The 17,827-nt window shown below is 39.1% G+C and overlaps 1 protein-coding gene across 2 annotated transcripts in view; it reads right to left on the reverse strand.

Annotated features, from left to right (window-relative positions):
- VPS13D (vacuolar protein sorting 13 homolog D) overlaps positions 1-17,827 on the reverse strand; it is an 87,587-nt gene that overhangs the window by 51,223 nt on the left and 18,537 nt on the right. The window contains exons 22-39 of one of the 2 annotated variants that reach the window (XM_021374706.1): positions 16,909-16,999; positions 16,290-16,416; positions 15,889-16,069; positions 15,032-15,214; positions 12,862-13,078; positions 12,174-12,384; positions 11,867-12,038; positions 10,705-10,817; positions 10,204-10,413; positions 8,179-8,444; positions 7,957-8,090; positions 6,873-7,028; positions 6,120-6,342; positions 5,809-5,883; positions 4,920-5,126; positions 4,654-4,743; positions 3,628-3,768; positions 2,293-2,415 (exon numbers count right to left, since the gene is read on the reverse strand). In XM_021374706.1, the coding sequence (XP_021230381.1) occupies positions 2,293-2,415; positions 3,628-3,768; positions 4,654-4,743; positions 4,920-5,126; positions 5,809-5,883; positions 6,120-6,342; positions 6,873-7,028; positions 7,957-8,090; positions 8,179-8,444; positions 10,204-10,413; positions 10,705-10,817; positions 11,867-12,038; positions 12,174-12,384; positions 12,862-13,078; positions 15,032-15,214; positions 15,889-16,069; positions 16,290-16,416; positions 16,909-16,999 (2,920 nt within the window). The remainder of the gene's footprint in view (positions 1-2,292; positions 2,416-3,627; positions 3,769-4,653; positions 4,744-4,919; positions 5,127-5,808; positions 5,884-6,119; positions 6,343-6,872; positions 7,029-7,956; positions 8,091-8,178; positions 8,445-10,203; positions 10,414-10,704; positions 10,818-11,866; positions 12,039-12,173; positions 12,385-12,861; positions 13,079-15,031; positions 15,215-15,888; positions 16,070-16,289; positions 16,417-16,908; positions 17,000-17,827) is intronic. The other variant, XM_021374707.1, reaches the window with a different exon arrangement.

The following is a 17,827-nucleotide window of genomic DNA, read 5'->3' on the forward strand; positions in this document are numbered from 1 at the left end:
GACAGAATAAAGACTTGTCTAAATGTTTATAAAAGAAATATCCACAGAATCATAGAATGGTTTGGGTTGGAAGGGACCTTTAAGATCACCCAGATTCACCAGATGCTGATAGAGGATGCAGACAATGGCTGGAGAACCACACTCTGTACCACCTCTAGAAAAGCAGATCTAAGAAACAGCCTGGCAGATTACTAGAAACATTTGAAGTTTTATTTGTTAACTGCTACAGAAATGGTACAAAGTCTTTCCCTGCATCATCTGCTGGCCTTAGTAATATAATTTAAACACCACAGGAACTGAGTTTAATCAACTTGAGAAAAAGAAAATAAAAAGGAAGGAAAAGAAGAAAAAAGGCAAGATGGGAAATGCATATAATCCCTGTACACTAACCTGGCAGCAACCAGAGGTAATCTGGTCTTGCTGAAGTGCTAGCTCTGCAAAACCCTCTGAACAGGAAACTTCACCTACAATGTTTGGCGTCTCTCAAGGATGCATTACTAACAAGCAGCCAAGTGTTACTCTCTTCTTCTGTACTGCTGTACATCACGTCTGTGAAAATACTTACTGTGTTTGGACAGAAAAAAAAAGACCCTGCCAAATCCCAGCAACTACTTAGGAGGGAAGATAAATGGCTGCTCCCTAAACGCATACATCTTTCTGTATGAGAGCTGACAGAAGGCAGACACGTTAAATCAGCCGCTCAGAGACAGGAATTCAGCGTCTCGCAGAATATCTCTCCGAAGGATGACTGACATTAAGTTCCAGTATGTCATGCTGGGAGAGCCACCCGTCCCACTGCAGCCATGCATCTGACCAAGAATAACTGAAGCACAAGTGTACAAAGGCAGGAGAGGGGGGAGCAGGTGGGGAGGTGTTTGCAAAGGAGTTACTGACGATCGTGCACGACTTTCTCCCAAACGAAGGACAACAAAGGACTCTGTTCCTCACGTTGCTGATGGAGACACGAATCTGATCACTCTAAATCTCACAGAGGAGATCCTTTTCAATTCAACGGTACAAAAATTGAATTCTTTACAATAAAAACACTGTTTTTTTTGCTGAATGCAACTTAAAATATGTACTTTTTTGGCGTAGAGCTTGACTTCATATCATTTTCTCCCTAGCTCAGGTTCTACAAAGTCACAGACCAGGAGCCAGATGAACTTTACTCTGTTATTTAATTGGCTGGCTACTCTTTTTTTTTTTTTGAGACATTTGAAAAAGAATTTTTGGGATTCTGGCCTGATTTTCAAAAGAAAACATTTAATATTAAAGTTGCATCTTGAGACCAGAGCCGGAAAATGAAGAATTTATCATAAAAAGGAGTTTTTCATAATTCATTTAGCTGTTTCTTTTTGTTGTCGTGCCCACTAAAAGCCAAGCAACAAATGCTTCTTTCCCACAAAAATAAAATATCTTCCTGAAAAATACCTCAGAAAATGGACACTGTGTAGCCAACAATTCATACAGCCTTTCTCAAAAAGAGAGCCTTCCCACAAAAGAACAGTTCTACTCCTCCCTTCTTTGCTGAAGGGCTCAGAGAAAACTGTAAAGTGATAGATGGGATGAAGTGCTATAAAAAACTCTTTTTTTTTTTTCCTTTTATGATATAGAGATCGTCCTACTGGCAAGTCACACATACACCACAGTATTTACTGTACAGATTTCCAAAAAAGAAAAAAAAAAGCTTTCAGTCTCTCTGTGCTATACAGTACCTCTAGCATAGATCTGATGCTCTAGGTTAGTCAAACTGGCTGTACTCCTAGTTCTAAGGTAGACAAGAGGAAGGCCTGGCAGACAGGAAAGACAAAGTTAGCAGGTAAGCAAAAACCACAGAAATATAGGTAGACTCTACCCCATCATGCAGCAGGAAGACAGGGACAGCCGGCAGCATGCAATCACTGTATGAGTCTCCATCCATTTGTTTTTGTGAGGCTGGTATTTGAGTTAGTAAAACTTCTTCCAGAATTAATACTGGGAGAAGAGAATACGAAAGAGCTGCCACAGCTCATGTGCTCTTATTCAGAGAGCTGCTGTGAAAGCGTGATTAAGAAAGGGAGCAGAACTAGCAGCACCAAGTTCTCGCTCAAAGAGAAGCAGTGAGGATGATTTTTGTTATTACAGAATGGAACACAACTGAACAGAAAATAGAATTTGTAACGTTTTTACCAGATACCTCTAACAATTCATTGCATGCTATGGAGGCCAAATGCTTATGCTTGTGATACATTAGACAAATGACTGTGCGTGTCAGGATTGTTTCAAGTAAAGAATGATTAATTAACATCATACTCTGTCCAAAACACGGTGAATCCACTGAAGAGCCCATCCAGTCCTCAGAACTGACTGCATTTACTTCTTTGTCCTGTTTACAGTAATCTTCCATCCATGACTGCTTGGTACTTGTGTACTGTTCTAGAGGAATAGAAGCACAGAAAGCAAACGTCTGCGAAGTGGCCAAAAGAAGAGCAGTTAAAAAGCAGTTTAAATTCATAAGCCTAAACCTGCTCCACTTTAATGGGAAAGCTTGTATTTCACTGCTATTTCTATGACCCACTTACATAATTTAAAGACATAACAGCTCATGAAATCACAGCGCTGTCTTCAAAAATAAATGTTTCTATTCTTAAGGGATTTTTTTGTTTTTCAACTTGCAGAAGAATTCCCATTTTTCAAGATACTCCAGTGGCAACATAGGAGGTCCCTCTGAAATGGCAATTTATCTGAAGACGTTTTTGAGTCAGAAGCAGTTTTCATTTTTCTTTTCTTTTTACGAGGGATACGTCTATTCCTCTATAAATATGCAGACACTAATTAAGTGCTCTGGAACAGTATTAATCAAACTAGCCCGCTGTTGTCACTAGTAGTAAAAAGCATCACAGGAATTCTAAGGAATTGCTGATGACTGTGTTTTCCTGCCACCTTGCCTCCCTCTTTCCAACAACCTCACAACCCTTGTTGGAGAAACAAATGAATATTCAAGGAACAAGGAAGGCTCTTCTGTTTCATTGGAAGGCTCAGCTTTGGTTGGTTATGGCTTTAACGGTTATGACCATTAAACTATACAGATTTGCACGCAGAATAAACCATATAACATATCTGGCAATGTACGTACCTCACAACACACAAATGTCCATAAAGCCTGAGTTAATGATGACCAAAACAGTTTAATTTCCTGAGGTGGGAATTGAAAACTCATTTTCAGAGACTGCAGAAATAAGCAGCTCCCCGCTACGTCTGTCAGCGCACTGAAAACTGATGAGCTTACCAAAGTATTCTGAAGTACCGTAAAGTACGGAAAGCTTGAGATGAAAGCCTGTTTCTGATTACAAATAAATTTCAAGTAACATATGAATTTGATAGAACTCATATGACCTAAGAAAGAATTCCTACTAACTTCTAAAGTATGCAGCTCGTGTCTTTACACTTTCACAGTATCTGATAAAATACAGGCTGCCCAAATGCACACCTGTGTACAATATTATCTCAAGTATCTGGGGACTCGGGCCAAGTCTCCCTCTCTCCATCCCCAGGACACCAGCAAGGTTCAACCAGAACCACCTATCATTTTAGTAAGGTGAAAATTAAGACTATACAGCGATGCTCTGAGGGAATATCCCTACATACCTAAGAAGACAGAGGTAATGTTTATATCCAAACGGTGTTTGGCCTTTACTTCCAGCTTCAATCGGGAAGGGTGGAGGCGGCTTGAAGCATGCTGCTGACAAGAAACTGAGCATGGCCACGGCTCAATAAATGGCTCCCAGCCTGAGAACAAACCCAACACATCACACGTATTACATGTTTGAAGGACACCCTGGAATGCTGTTTACATACCTAAGCGTTTAACAATGCAACTTCAATAATGAGGTCCCTGCAGGCAAGATGAACTTGTAAACCTAGAGGTTTAAGTTGGTCAATAATAGGAAGCTGCTCCAGATCCTCCACTTGAACCAGTGGGTGGTGTATGTAGAGACTGGCAGAAATATTGTAATTCTGGGGGAGGTATTACAAGGAAATTACTGTTTCTTCTGCACTGCTCCATTATGAAGCTAACTCCAAAACACATTTCAAAATTCATTTCACACAACTGCAAGTAAGCTAAGGCCTAAAAGATAATACAAAGCTACTAAAAAACCCTACGTATTTTCTAATGCAAAAAACTACCTTGACATCAATAGAGTTCTGGAAGTTATTACCATCAATTTTGTAACAGAAAATTTCATTTTTTAACTCAGAAAAAAAACAGATTAATAGCTTACTTCTTTTGTCAGCAGCAGACCCCTCTGGAGACATAATTTGAATTTAATATAAATGGCAATGGCCTTATTACGTGAATCTATTGCCTTCAGCCTCACTGGTACCCTCAAGTCCTTTAACATCCTCAACTAAAAAAGTGAATTGGAAACCATCACATTCCTGGATAAACTTTTAGTGTAATCACAAGCAAAAACTTAGGTGTAACTTCTCTATCAGCAATCTCTCCACTTTCCCTACTCTTCCATTAGATATCAAGGTAGGCTATCTTGTCCAGGATCACGTCCACACAACATTCCCTTGTATTCATCTCATGTTGGGTGAATTTCAGGCTCCTGGAGTACACAAGATTGTTTTCCTAAACTTACATGCACAGCAAAACCCCTAGTATTTTACCTGAAAGCTCACGGTTATAATAATCTCCAGAGAGGGTAAAATGAGCACAGCCTTCAGGGTTGGCCCTCAAATGTTGGAGAAAATTCAAACCTGCCAAAAAAGAGAACGTTATGCAAAACAAGCGTCATCAAGTTTCTACTGCAGTGTTAGTAAGGAATGAATGGGAAGCTTTGTCATATACATATATGACATATGTGTACATATACATACATATACAGTAACTGACAGGAATTTTATGCAACTCACTTCACAAAACAGGTACTCACGTGAAAACGTTAGCTCAGCAAGGGGAACGTCACAATCCATGCAGTCATCAATAAAGCAAATGCATACACTTTCTGCTTTGATTTCCACCCCGGAGATGAACTGCAAAGGCACAATCCCCTGGCTATCTCGACCAGAGGAAGTCAGGGAAAGTGATTTCAAAGGTTCAGCATTCTTAAACAGCCAGCTTGCAGCTTTTTTCAAGTCACCTTAAATAAAACCAAACATTCAAAACAAGGATGTTTCGTTCAGAAAGTAGATGATGATGTGAAAACCACATGGATAAACAAATTAACTACCTCTCCCTTAAAATGCATAGCAAAACACAAACAGTACGCTGAACATGTTCTATTCAAACACACATATATGGTAAGACTATAAATACAATGGTGTTTTCTAAGAATAAGGATTGTGTTTGGTGTTTGCCAACTGAGTTAACATAGCATAAATCTGTATTAATGCTATTCAAACCTATAAACAAGGTGGGAAACAAGACAGTGCCAAAGAAAATGAATTTTCATTTTCTTTCCACGTACTGTATGTAGAAATAAATAAAATATATCATTCGAAAGGGAGAGATGAAAATACTTGATCTAAAGAGATGGATAATGCTAAGAGATAGGTATATCGTAGGAGAAAAACAACAACAGAAAAATCTACCCACATGCCCCATACGTGACATCTCAAGAGCAAAGAAGAACCTTTGGCAAGTATTTAGTAGGACAGAAAAATGAGAATGCTAAAGAAGATGTCAGCACAGAGCCAATGTGGGTAACTGCAAGCCAAAGTGAAGCAGAGAAGGAAATACTGCCTGCCCATCAGCTACCTTACAATCTGAAAGTTTGGAAGCAGGAAGAATCCCAAAGGCCAACTCCAAGTATTTGAGCTTACCTTGGCAACACAGAAGACCTTTGCGGCAGTCTTCCATACTGAATCCCAAGTCCTGAAGGCGAGCCAGCTGTACCTCTGCAATTCAAAATTCAGCCGATTATAAATCCTTGACAGCTATCTACTTGTTCTTACTTCTAAAATAAAATACATCTGAATGAAAAAAGGGTTTTACTTCATTGAAGCTGGAGAAAAAGAGTAAAGTTCAGTGCTGCTTTTAAAAAGAAAAGGGAGACAAAAAAAATGTGCGCCAGAACACCACATCACTAAAACAGAACAATATGTTGCAGTGGTTACAACAGTTAAAAACCTACCAAGAACAGGATCCAACACACGTTTGGGTATCTCTCTGTTTTCATTTGTCAAGCAAGGAGTGTCAGCCCCCAGTGAAGAACTAGGGTTAGCAGCACTCTCAGCAACTGACGTGCTTGAGTCAGGCAGAGCCACACTCGTCTGCTGAGGAATTGACTTAGCAATTGCCAAGAACAGTTGGACATCGTTGTAGGACAGTCGAATATCCAATGCTTGCAATTGAATCTAATGAAAAAAAAAAAGAAGTAAGATTCAGTTACCTTTTTCTATGCATTTTTCTTGCATACTTAGGCTAATAAATAATTTCCCAAAAGATGAGACGAAATTTAATACTAATATACAATGAACATGCTTTAAAGCTCCGATAATAAAATTACTACATTTCTGTTGCTTTGGTATAATGGGAAAAAGAAACCCCTTAATACATTTCCCCTCACAGTAATAAACACTAATGATACAGTAAATAAACAATTATTTCTTTCAGTTATTAGTAGCTGTCTAATATGCCTGCATTATATGCTCACCGTTTTTTTCCTTGCTGTTATTTTCCTCTAAGAGAACCCAGAAATCATTTGTTCCTTGCAACTAATGGCATTTTTTGCATGGCTGTGTCTTTGCCCTTTCCACTCCAGTAAGAACTGCTCTTCTTATCCTATTGAAAGTACTCACTGGATTCTTTTGCATGAAAAATCTGTACAAGGTCACGTTATCATGCTCAGTACTGCACACAGCCTCATTCAGCCCTCTGATGTTACCTCTAGAATAGGAGGGAAATCTTCGCTGTTGAAAGCATCCAGCAGTCCTGAACCACTCGGGTAGGAAGCGTTCCCAACGAGTTCCACCTGAATTTGTACTGGATCAATAATTGACAGCGCAGTCTCTTGTTCGTTTCCTAACCGGCATGAAAATACCTATAAAAGTTAAAAATCGTGTGAGAAAAATAAGGAAATTAGGATGTGAAAACGCAACCTAACATGCTTGGGCCTTGAAATCATCCACAAATGCATATGAACCATAGCCAAACTGTTCCCTATGGACAACAGCAATTCCTTTGTGAACTCTAAGAGCAGACTCCAAAAGCTTTCCAGACAATGTATTCCCGTGATCTGTAATGCTGTAAACTCAAGAAAAAAAGATTCTGATATCCAACCAAATATTTCCTTTACTTCTGGGCTTAAATCCTCTACTTCTCCCATCACAGATATGGAAAGCTTATGGTCTACAAAAACCATGTAAGATTTATCACACCTCTGCCAAGCCTTTTTTTTTTTCTAGACGGAGTAAATTCTTTTAAGCTTTCCTGATATATTATGCCAGATATATTTTATACTCCACAGCTCTCAGTGTTCTCATTGCACTCCTATAAATTGCTAAGAGCTTCTTCAGATCAGTTCTCCCAAAACCAGCCACAGCTCTCCAGCTGTGGTCTGACTTTGCTGAACAGGATTCAAGGATCACTTCACATACCCCAAATTCCCACTCACGTATATTCCAGCAGTGTGGTACTGCTTGTTCTCCTCAAATCAGTGATGATCACAACCTACAAGCCTTTACTGGACATGCTGACTTCTGCCTACCTAGTCACACCCCAGCTTTCAACTAATTTGCCAGTTCACTGAATTCTTAGTTAGCAATATTTTGGGTCTATATTCTAGCATTTCAAGCACAAACAATATCAGTTCACTCTTAAACCTACTGTAGAATAAGAGCACTTGATGGGGGAACTAACACGCTTTAGATATTACCTACAGACTACTCCTGTTGTATATGTACAGCAAGTATCTTCACAGATTCATCTAATTTTAGAGACTTTACAAAATCAAGTTTATTTCTCCTTACCTCAATGCCAAACAAACTACCAGAGAAAGGACGATCCAACAGCTTGGGTTTGTAAGTGAGAACAGTGGTCCCCTTCAAAATAATTGCATTAGTATCAAAACAAGACATGTCTTCAACAACCACAAATTCAGTGCCTTAACAAAAGAGAAAGATAGATAATAAGAAGAAAATCTTAAATACCATTAAGCTCTTGTGAAGCACTGTAATGAAGAACCCATTTACCTGTCACATTGATTTTGACTTCCAGCTGTTTTTCTGTAGACACATGTAGTGATGAACGTTTTGTAACTACTCCACTCTTCACCGCTTTTGGAACTACACTTGTTTCACTGCTGCAAGCGCGCTGCCGGGAGGAAGGGGCACTTTCCCTCTTTTTGCTATCTCCAGGAGTATATAAAAAGTCATGAACAAGCAACAACCAGTCAAATATTAAAAACACACGAAGATTGTTCAGTACAACTGTGAAACTGGAGGAGTCCTTCGTAGACCTATTTGAAACAGAGAAGCACAGTTATGAATTTCACATTCTGCATGTATTCAAGAACTATATGGAACTTTATATGGGTACACACCATTCAGAGAGTGTCTAGTCTTTAAAAATACGTTTTTAAGCAGATTGAAATTCATCAAGTTGCTGTACATGCAGAAACCCAGCATATCTTAATTGCAAGAAAGAGACAGCTTCTAAGCTGTAGTGACAAAGAAGGTGAATTGAAAAATGATGGAACAAATTACAAGAGCTCCTTTTATGCTTTCACATAGTGCAAATTAATATCAATAATCTCAGTGTTTTTTTAAGCAGACCTTTTATTATTACTGCCCTACATCTGTTCAGTATCAAAGCTAACACACTGCGCGTGAAACTCAGCCCTGGCTCCATGCCCCTGTGAAAGATCAGACACACAATGTGTTTTCTCTCACCCCTGACAGCATTTTGTAGCAGAGGAAGCTTCTCTGCAATCCAGAAGTAACGCTAGCCTGCCGATACTTCCAGCATCACATTCTGAATAGCTGGTCAGGAAGGCTAAAACTGTCTGACTTCATGATCTGGAATACCGACCACATTTGGTCATGCTAACTGGAAAATAATCTAAGTGCTTAAACACCATGAAACAATTTTCTGTCCAACACATTCTAGACTATAAAGTCTCTGAAGAAGTGTAATTCCTTTGCGAGAAGCAGGCTGCCTGTGTTGCTTCCAACAGCAAAATCCTTTAACCCCCCCTGGCTCTCCAGGATATCTCCAAAAGACACGAAGCAGTAGAACACTATCGTGGAGCTCTGCAAAAGCTTCCATCCAGTGCCAAGGATGCTCTCACCAATAAAAATGTAACACATGCTTACTTGGCTAAAATTTGAAAGCACAACACTTGGGAAGAAAATTCCATGAAGCCATCACTCATAAAACAGATCAGGCAACACTAAGCAAACAAGCCTCCCAACTGGGCAGATACTGGATCAAGGACCATAGGAAAACCCAGAACATCTTCTGCTGTTGCTGTTCATTTGCTTGTTTTAATAAATCCTGTGGCATTTCAGTTTTCTTCAAATCGAAACCTTGAAGCTTTTCTCAATGCAAAGATCTTTTAAGCACTTAAAGCAATCACACATCCACCAAATCTGTAAGACTAATTCCTCTCAACATCCTTAAACTTCAGAACAAATATCTTCAAAGCTTTCCATCAGAGTAAAGTAGCTCCCAGATTTTTTCTATGTTGCTGCAGCAACTGCTTCAGGAGGTATCAAAGCTGAGTTGGGCCAGTCAGTCTGAGCCAACGTGAACACAACACCTCTTGTCGTCTCACCTCGTCCTCCTTTCTGTTAGTTATCATCTCTCAATGGAATATCATGCCAACAAAGTTAAACATTGACGCTGTTGTTTATATTCCCATTTTCAAAATGAGAAATAGAACAGTTACCCACTCTCTGATGCTTCTAAGCATCCCAGGAAGTTGAGATGAGGAAAAAAAACAATGTGGCATAGAGCACAGTAGAGAACGTAGGGACTGCTTTTTGAATAAAGTGCAATTTCTGTATTTACTTGATTCTCTCAGATGGAGAAGTGTGACACCTACTGGAAAACAGCTTTTGCACAATACGTATTAATGCATACAAGTACACAACGTCAGTGCAGACTTACCAAGCAAACACACTGTAAGCAGAGCTGATTCAAACAGGCCACAACCTGGTCCAAACATGACAAAAACCCCACAACAACAGAAGTAATTAAATCATAATACTACCAACCTGTAATGCAACTCAATCTGGATTGCTCCTGGACTGCTAGTATTCTTTGATGACTGGAAGATGCAATTGAACACATTGGGCATGCCTGCCGTGGATTTCTGTCCAGCGTAACGCGTGTCAAACGCCATCATGGAATGGGAAACCAAATTTACAGACTTTGTTCTATTTGAAGAGCTTTCAAAAAGCAATTTCGATTTCTTGAAATCAAATCTAGGAGAACGAAAAGAAGACTCCTAAGAATCTTGCAGCTCATTTATTTCTCCGCGTCACTTAGCTCAAAAGTATGCATGTTATACTGCTAGTCTTTTTCATTTATTTTTTAAAACAACGATACTCATATCTCATGCCACAGAGATTCAAACTGTCAATTTAGGCATTAATTAAGAAATACTGTTTTATTACACTACTGAATTGTAATGTCATGACTACGTTAATTCCTGTCCTACAGTGATGAGCGTAGTGTTTCAGATAATGTATCCAGAAAGAAAAGAAAACTCATACCTGGCTAAAGAGCTGCACTCATCTTTTCCTTTTGGATCCATCAGTTCCAGGCTCACATTAACCATATCAACGAGGAAAGACATAGAAGTATAGACCTCTCCACTCAAAACTGTCTGAAAGTGTCAAACACCAACATGCTTTTTAAGAACATCTGTTTAAGTTTCCTTCTTGAACTAAATTTTGTTACTTTGGACAAATGCAAACTCCTTTAAAGAGTTTAATTAACCATCGCTGGGAAAAAGAAAAAGACATTTCACAGCTTTTTGCCCTGCTGTGGTCACACATTTGATTCTAATGATTACAGCTGTGCAACATAATGCTTGGAAACCTCACAAGATCAAGTGAAAACAACTCTTCCCAGTAATGAGGACAAATGCTGATTATTTCCAGGTGCTGCCCACACTTCTCCCTGAATGGACTGTGTTTAACTACAGCCCTCGATGATGGGCAATAACTGATAACCTGCTCAAAAAAGACAAAAAAAAGGCTTTGCTGCAAAGCTTTTACTACTGAAATTCTTCTCTCAGACAAGAGGGGTTTTGACAAAAAGTAATAAATGTTCCATCTGATCTTTTAGTAACCTCATAAATGATTAAGAATATCACAGACACAGTGGGAAAGGTATCATCACCCTGCACATGCTTACAGGATAACCTTCAAATCTCTTCAAAGTGTTCTATTCCCACGGAAAAAATCTTAAGCCTCTTAATGTACTGATAACATGCTGCAAAAACAACTGAACTTAAACACTTCAGCCAAAAAAACCTGCAGTATGGTTTTCATACTTAACTTTTTTCCTTTTTTTTTTTTTAAAGATTCAGCTAACCTAAAAAATTAACTAACGAAGACAAACAATGGCACCTGTTCCTCACATCTCTTCTGAAGTTCAGAATCTCAGAAATATGGAATTATATGTGCAAGCCACAGCTGGAAGGACAAAGGTATTACAGAATAAAACTCTCAACTCTCAGCAGTATCTACAGGTTAAAAAGTTCCTAGCTGTTCTTCTACCTGCTTTTTTTTTGGCTGTTTGTTTGTTTTTAAGTTAATTAGCCCACCTTATAAACTATTACAAATTAACAGATGCTGTGCCTAGCCAGAAAGCGTAATATTTCAGAACAGAATTTCAACTGCATTAAATTTCAACTGCAGTTCCTCTTACATGAATCCTTGGATCCTGCAGGTCGTAAGGTCGCATGAACTCCTCGATAGGTTCCCCAAGGTTGTTCTCCAGCAAGCCACGTATCAGTTTATACTTGGCCAAATCCAGAGAGCAATGGACTGATGAGAGATTGCCGTGTATCAATATGTCTGCAACTGCATGACTTATCTCTCTACAACAAAGGAAAGAAACAGGGGTTTTCAAGATACTGTAACGCAACGGGGAATGCTCTAAGATATGTTAGAAGGAATGTGAAACGTCGCGTGCAGGAATACAGCATAAAAGGAGCCCGCTTCCATCAACTCACTTATCTAAGTTTCTCTCTACTTGCAACTTCAGCCTGAAAGGTTCTTTTAATAGGCTCCCTCCTGTCTGCCTCACAGAGTAGGATGGAAAGCTCAAGTCTGTACTTGTGTCTTCCACAGCCTTAGAATACTCTCTCGGGTGTCTCTCCGCAGCAAATATGTCCATGTCCTGCAGATCAACCACAATGCAGTCTAAGAGGCAGATGTGATCCTCTGCAAGTGCACAGGAGATAACACATTAAACAAGAAAAAAAATAAAGGAAAAAGAAAAAAAGAATCTGTGCAAAACTAATGCAACTTACCTAAAAAAAAGACATTTAGTCTCTTCTGGAAGTTATTCTGATTGTTTTTAAGATTTTTATTCACACTCATCAATATCTGTAACTACCAGACACCAAGCTCAGGTAAATGTGAACTTAACTATGAGTCCACAATCCTTGTGTTCACAATACTCATCTTAAAACATACCCAAACTGCAGCAATGCTCTTCCAGAAACTGAACTAAAATTCTTTAGCCCATTAAGCTGCAAAATCAACCCAAACTAACAAGTTACTTACTCTTAAACCTAAAATCTTTAAACCAAGAGCTTTCTATTTTCCAGTGTCACACAAGATATACGTGAAACAGCACTGCATAATTCCACACAGGAAAAGAAGAGCTAAACTGGGCTCCTCCTGTTCGTAACATACCTGGGCTGTCAGGGTTTGGTACAACAGGTAATTTTGACTGTTGCCCTTGCTGCTTACTCAATGAATTGAGCTCACTCTTCAGCCTAGAAACGTTTCCTCCTGATGGCTTTTTCATGAACAGTCCTTCCATCACTACTTTTGATTCATCTGCACTTGTGGTTTTCTTCATGCTGTGCTTTGGGGTTCCCAAAGGAGATGAAAACTGAACGGAATCCTGCTAATGAAAGCAATTTCATGATTAACAATAGATTTTCCCCTTTAAATAGTAAGGGCCCAATACATTCAAGTCCTTGACCGAAAAAATAACGTTTCCTATGAATTACATTATCTTTTACCACTGCAGAAAGATGGTCAAGCTTTTCTCCTATCACCTTAACAGATTAAAACATTGCCTTTTTTAAAGAAATGAAACATCATTTCAGAAACACTTTCAAAGAAAGATGTGAAACATTCCCAAGGAGAAATTAATTCAAAAATCAGTCTTTTTTTTTTTGCACAAAACCAAAAAAAAAAAAATCCCACATAAGTGAAAGTAACATAAAACAATGGGCTAAAACCATCAAGATGTCAAGCATTTCTATAGAACAAAGATCAGAAGAACATTCTAAAAGCTGTTTTTCAGAATATCGTCAAGTGCTAAAAAGATATGCAGACCATGTCAGCAAATTAATGTTTATTAGAGTAAGTGAATCAACACTTCTGTACACAATGGTGTTTTATGCACCCTAAATGTGTGAGCCATAAAATCAAAACGTGTCCAGAATTTTTCTGCAGTAGCTGAGTTTAGGCAGTAAAAAAATCCCTATCCTTCTTCTTAAAATGTCGAGAAGCAAGAAAAGAAAAGCTCAAGAGTAACACTTTGAAAACGTGAGCACTCAGCATAGCCCTGTAAAGCCAGACTACAAAGTGCATGCAAAGAGAAGACACCACATCATCCGTAAATCTACGAATTTAGGCAAACCCAGATTAAAAGCTCCTCAAACACACGTGAACAGCACACAATAATAAATTCAGCCCAAAATCTTATGGAATTCAGCAAATTCTTTCCACATTAACATAGATAGGAACTTTTTAAGTGCTAAATTCCACAAAGGCTTTTTTTTTTAGTTAATGGAGAGCACCTTAACACTACTGCAGAGACGTGAAATACCTCAAATAAAACTGGATCCTTGTATGCATTGCCTTGCAAAATGAGATCCTCAAAAAATAAACAAGGCAGAGAAAGAAAATGAAGGCAAAAGAACACAAAACTAGGAAACAAAACCCAGCCCAACACGAAAACACCCAACACCAAAACACATCTACTCTATCCCACTCTAAAACATCGAATATTTAAGAGCTATATAACAGAGTCCTTTGAAAATGAATTAAAATTACTACGTACACATTTTCTGTACCCTTCCAACATTATCTGGGGAACATTCCCTTTACAAATCTTTACATACACAAGCACACTGGAGGGTAGAAGACAACCAGAGCTCAGAAGACAACTCAATATTACAGTCTAGTATTGTCTTTCAGTAAAGACATCGTTAGGTATTAATTAGAGAGAGATAATGGACAAAATTCCTGAAGCAGTGGCAGGAGGACACTTGAATCCCACCCCTTCTTTAAGAAGGGAACAGGTGACTGCCAGTCATTTTGTTGCATAGATTAGATAGCGAAACCCTTCCCAGATGGATTTTCCCTACCTCAAAGTTCCCTTTCTTACACTTAAAACCTTGGTTCAAACCTATACTGGAAGCCTTCCATTAGGTTTCACCTAGTGAAACCAACCACACAAACTTGGTTTCCTTATGCATAAGTAGAAAGAAAAAAGAAAGAAACAAAACAACTTCTGTTCTCCAGCATTTCCCAGCAACTTTCAGCTCAGAAATATTTCCATTCTCTGCTATTACATGGAAGAAGCCAACAAGGAGGGCTAGCCGAATGTCTTTTATGCTCCCATATGCAGGTGTGCACCCAGATGGTCCAGCTTTCCAACAAGGCCAGCTCCAGCCAGTTCCAACAGAACAGTCTCCCACCGCCCTGAAGGCATCAAGCAAGCACAGGTGCAGGCATGCACAGGACAGAGCAGCTGGGTACAAAAATCTGCAGCCGGCTCCAGCAGAATAGAGAAAGACAAACTAGATAAGTCCCAAGCAGAGAAATTGAGAAGTAATGTTCTTACCTTGTTCTTCAGCGAGAAGGTACCTGGCATACCCGCAAACAGAAATCTGTTCTTCACTTTCAGCTTTCCAAGATTGGCGACGATCAGACTATTGGATTTTGAGCTTTCAGGTATGAGCAGCACAGGAGCACCAGCCTCTATATCGAGAAGAACCCGGGAAGCTCGCTGAGCTTTGTCTCTCACCTAGAATCACAGAATCACAGAATGGTTTGGGTTGGAAGGGGCCTTTAAGATCATCCAGTTCCACCCCCTTGCTATAGGCAGGGACACCTCTCACAAGATCAGGTTGCCCAAAGGAAGAGCAAACATTTGTTTGAAAACTTAGTTCAAGCATCAGAACAACTTGGAAGCGTGCTGCCCGCTTTGCTGTTTATAAAAATACTAAAAAAAAATTTTAAAAAGTGTTTACTGTAACATTTTCAGATTAAAATAATGAAAGAGATTCTACTTAGTTTTCTGACCTTGTTACATGTAAAACACATTTAGAAACCTGAGTTTACAGGAAGTAGGTGGTTATTTCACACTGATTAGTACCGAATGCAGGAACACTATTTGTCAACTTATAAGATTAAGACAATTTTTTTTTTATACAGTAAGTTTCAAAGGGAACTTGAACTCTTGTTTTCAGCAGAGAACAAAGTCCAGTTCCAACAGACTGATGTAAACAGCAAACACCTGTGCAACAGGTGCCAAAATCAACATTAAATTGCACCGTCCCCACTGAACTAAAAGAGGAATAAGAAGACACTATGGCAACTCACTACTTAACGAAGGATTCATTATGAAAAACTCATTTCAGCTCACAAAAGTCTGCTGGGAAAGGATAGAAAAGAAAAAAAACCAACACAGCAACATACTGTTTGTCCTTCAATTGCCGCTCTCTGCCGGCCCAGAACATCCTGAAGCTGAGTGAAGTGCTGAATGAAGGAGACCACCTCGGCCTGGAAGCGCTGGGTGTGCACATACTGAACAGACGCCATCCGCAGAGTGACACGAATGTCACACTCCCTTTGCAGCAATGGATCCGGCCGCCCGTATCTGTCACAGAGGTCCAAAGTAAAATTCAGCTCTCTCTCTTGACTACATCTCACAAATAGAGCCATGCATTATTTAAGTGCAAAATAATAATAGGATTTAGCTGGTGCTCGCAGTATATAACTTAAACAATTACAAATACAAAAAAAAAAAAAATTGTACTTTATATGACAGTGCCTTGTTCCTAACACTCAGGCCAGTAACAAGAGGGTTCAGTTCATACTTGTAGACTTGAAAAATGAGTGCTTCTTCACCACTCGTAGTGAAACGCTCTCTGTAAAATTCTCCATGAGCTGTAAGGTCACTTAAGGACAGACCTCCAATGCTTCCTTGCAGGGCTAAATCCCCATCTACAAAACAAGAGCCAAACGGTTGTAAGCATCAAATATACCTTGCTGAAAATCCCAAGTAATTTTTCCACAAGCTTCTATCAGTGGAATAAGCTCGCTCTAAGTAGCTCAACAAAGGACACTGATTACACATAAAACCTGATATTGAAATAAATCTCCTTCTGCTACAAAGATTAACCCAAACACAACCCTATCATTTGCACACAAAATGATCACAGAACTCTGTGAACTCAGAACTCTTTTTTCCTCTGAAACAGTAATACACACTATTGTACTGCTCTGCAACAGGGAGGACTGCAAGAATTTAAAGTCAACCCTGAAATACCCCAATGGGGAGGAACAGAAGCATCACACTCCCTAGAAACTACACACACACACAAGCAGAAACCCAGAATGATGAGCAGCAAAAGCAAAACACTTCAAACCACAACTGTAAAATAAAAGGAGATGTGCTTTTAACTGTGCGTAACCTCAGACTTCCCATCTACTCACCAATTATTTCCAAATGAGCCGCAAGTTTTGACACACTGGCTTTAGCAAGCTCACTCGTTGTCTTATTCAGTACTAAAGACAAAGAATGGACCTGGTCAAGCAAAAAGAAACAGGTTGGTATTCAGCAGTGTGAGCTCACAATTGGACTGTCTTGTTTTTTTCTCCAAGACAATTTCACTACAACTCATAAAGAATGATCTGATGGGGAGGCAGTGGATGAATGCAGCCTCTTTACATACTAGTTTGCATGCCTAAGTCTCTCCAATATCTTAGAACAGTCAGCTTATCAACATGTCCTAGCACTGTTACCTTTGTCCTCTGTCAAGACTTGTCATTAGTAACACTGCCTACACCCCCTCTGGACAAGGACTATATATATATTATTACAAGTCTATACGTTCATAAATATATATGTGCATATGCCTATGGAAGCATATTCATGCATATACTGTTAAAGTAAGCTCCACAGTACCCAGAACAGCTGTTCCAATTCCAGTATGTCAGCACTGGAGAAATGTAACTACTTCAGAGACCACCAACATTCAGACTCTGCCTTGTGTTGCCCCAGGGTAATAAGAGCAACCTTCCACAAGACTTACGCTTCTCTAGACTCTCAAACTCCACCCATGAGAGCCCCATAAAGATGAACATGGCACATTCTACTTCAGCCTCTCCTTACAAGACATACATATATGTAAGGAGGATGACAGAGCAAGGGAGCCAATCCATTTGGAAATAAATTTGTTTTTCTGTAACTTATGCCCCCTTTTTTTTTTTTTAAAAAAAAAAAAAGACCTACATACACACACATTCTAAATCTACTTCTTCAATGTAAAATGCTAACATGATTTAAATGTTACCTTAAGTTTCTATAAGCCAGAAGTTCTACAATAGACAATACAATTATGATTTTGCATCT

The sequence above is a fragment of the Numida meleagris genome, chromosome 20, assembly GCF_002078875.1.
Source record: "Numida meleagris isolate 19003 breed g44 Domestic line chromosome 20, NumMel1.0, whole genome shotgun sequence".
NCBI classification, from domain to species: Eukaryota; Metazoa; Chordata; class Aves; order Galliformes; family Numididae; genus Numida; species Numida meleagris.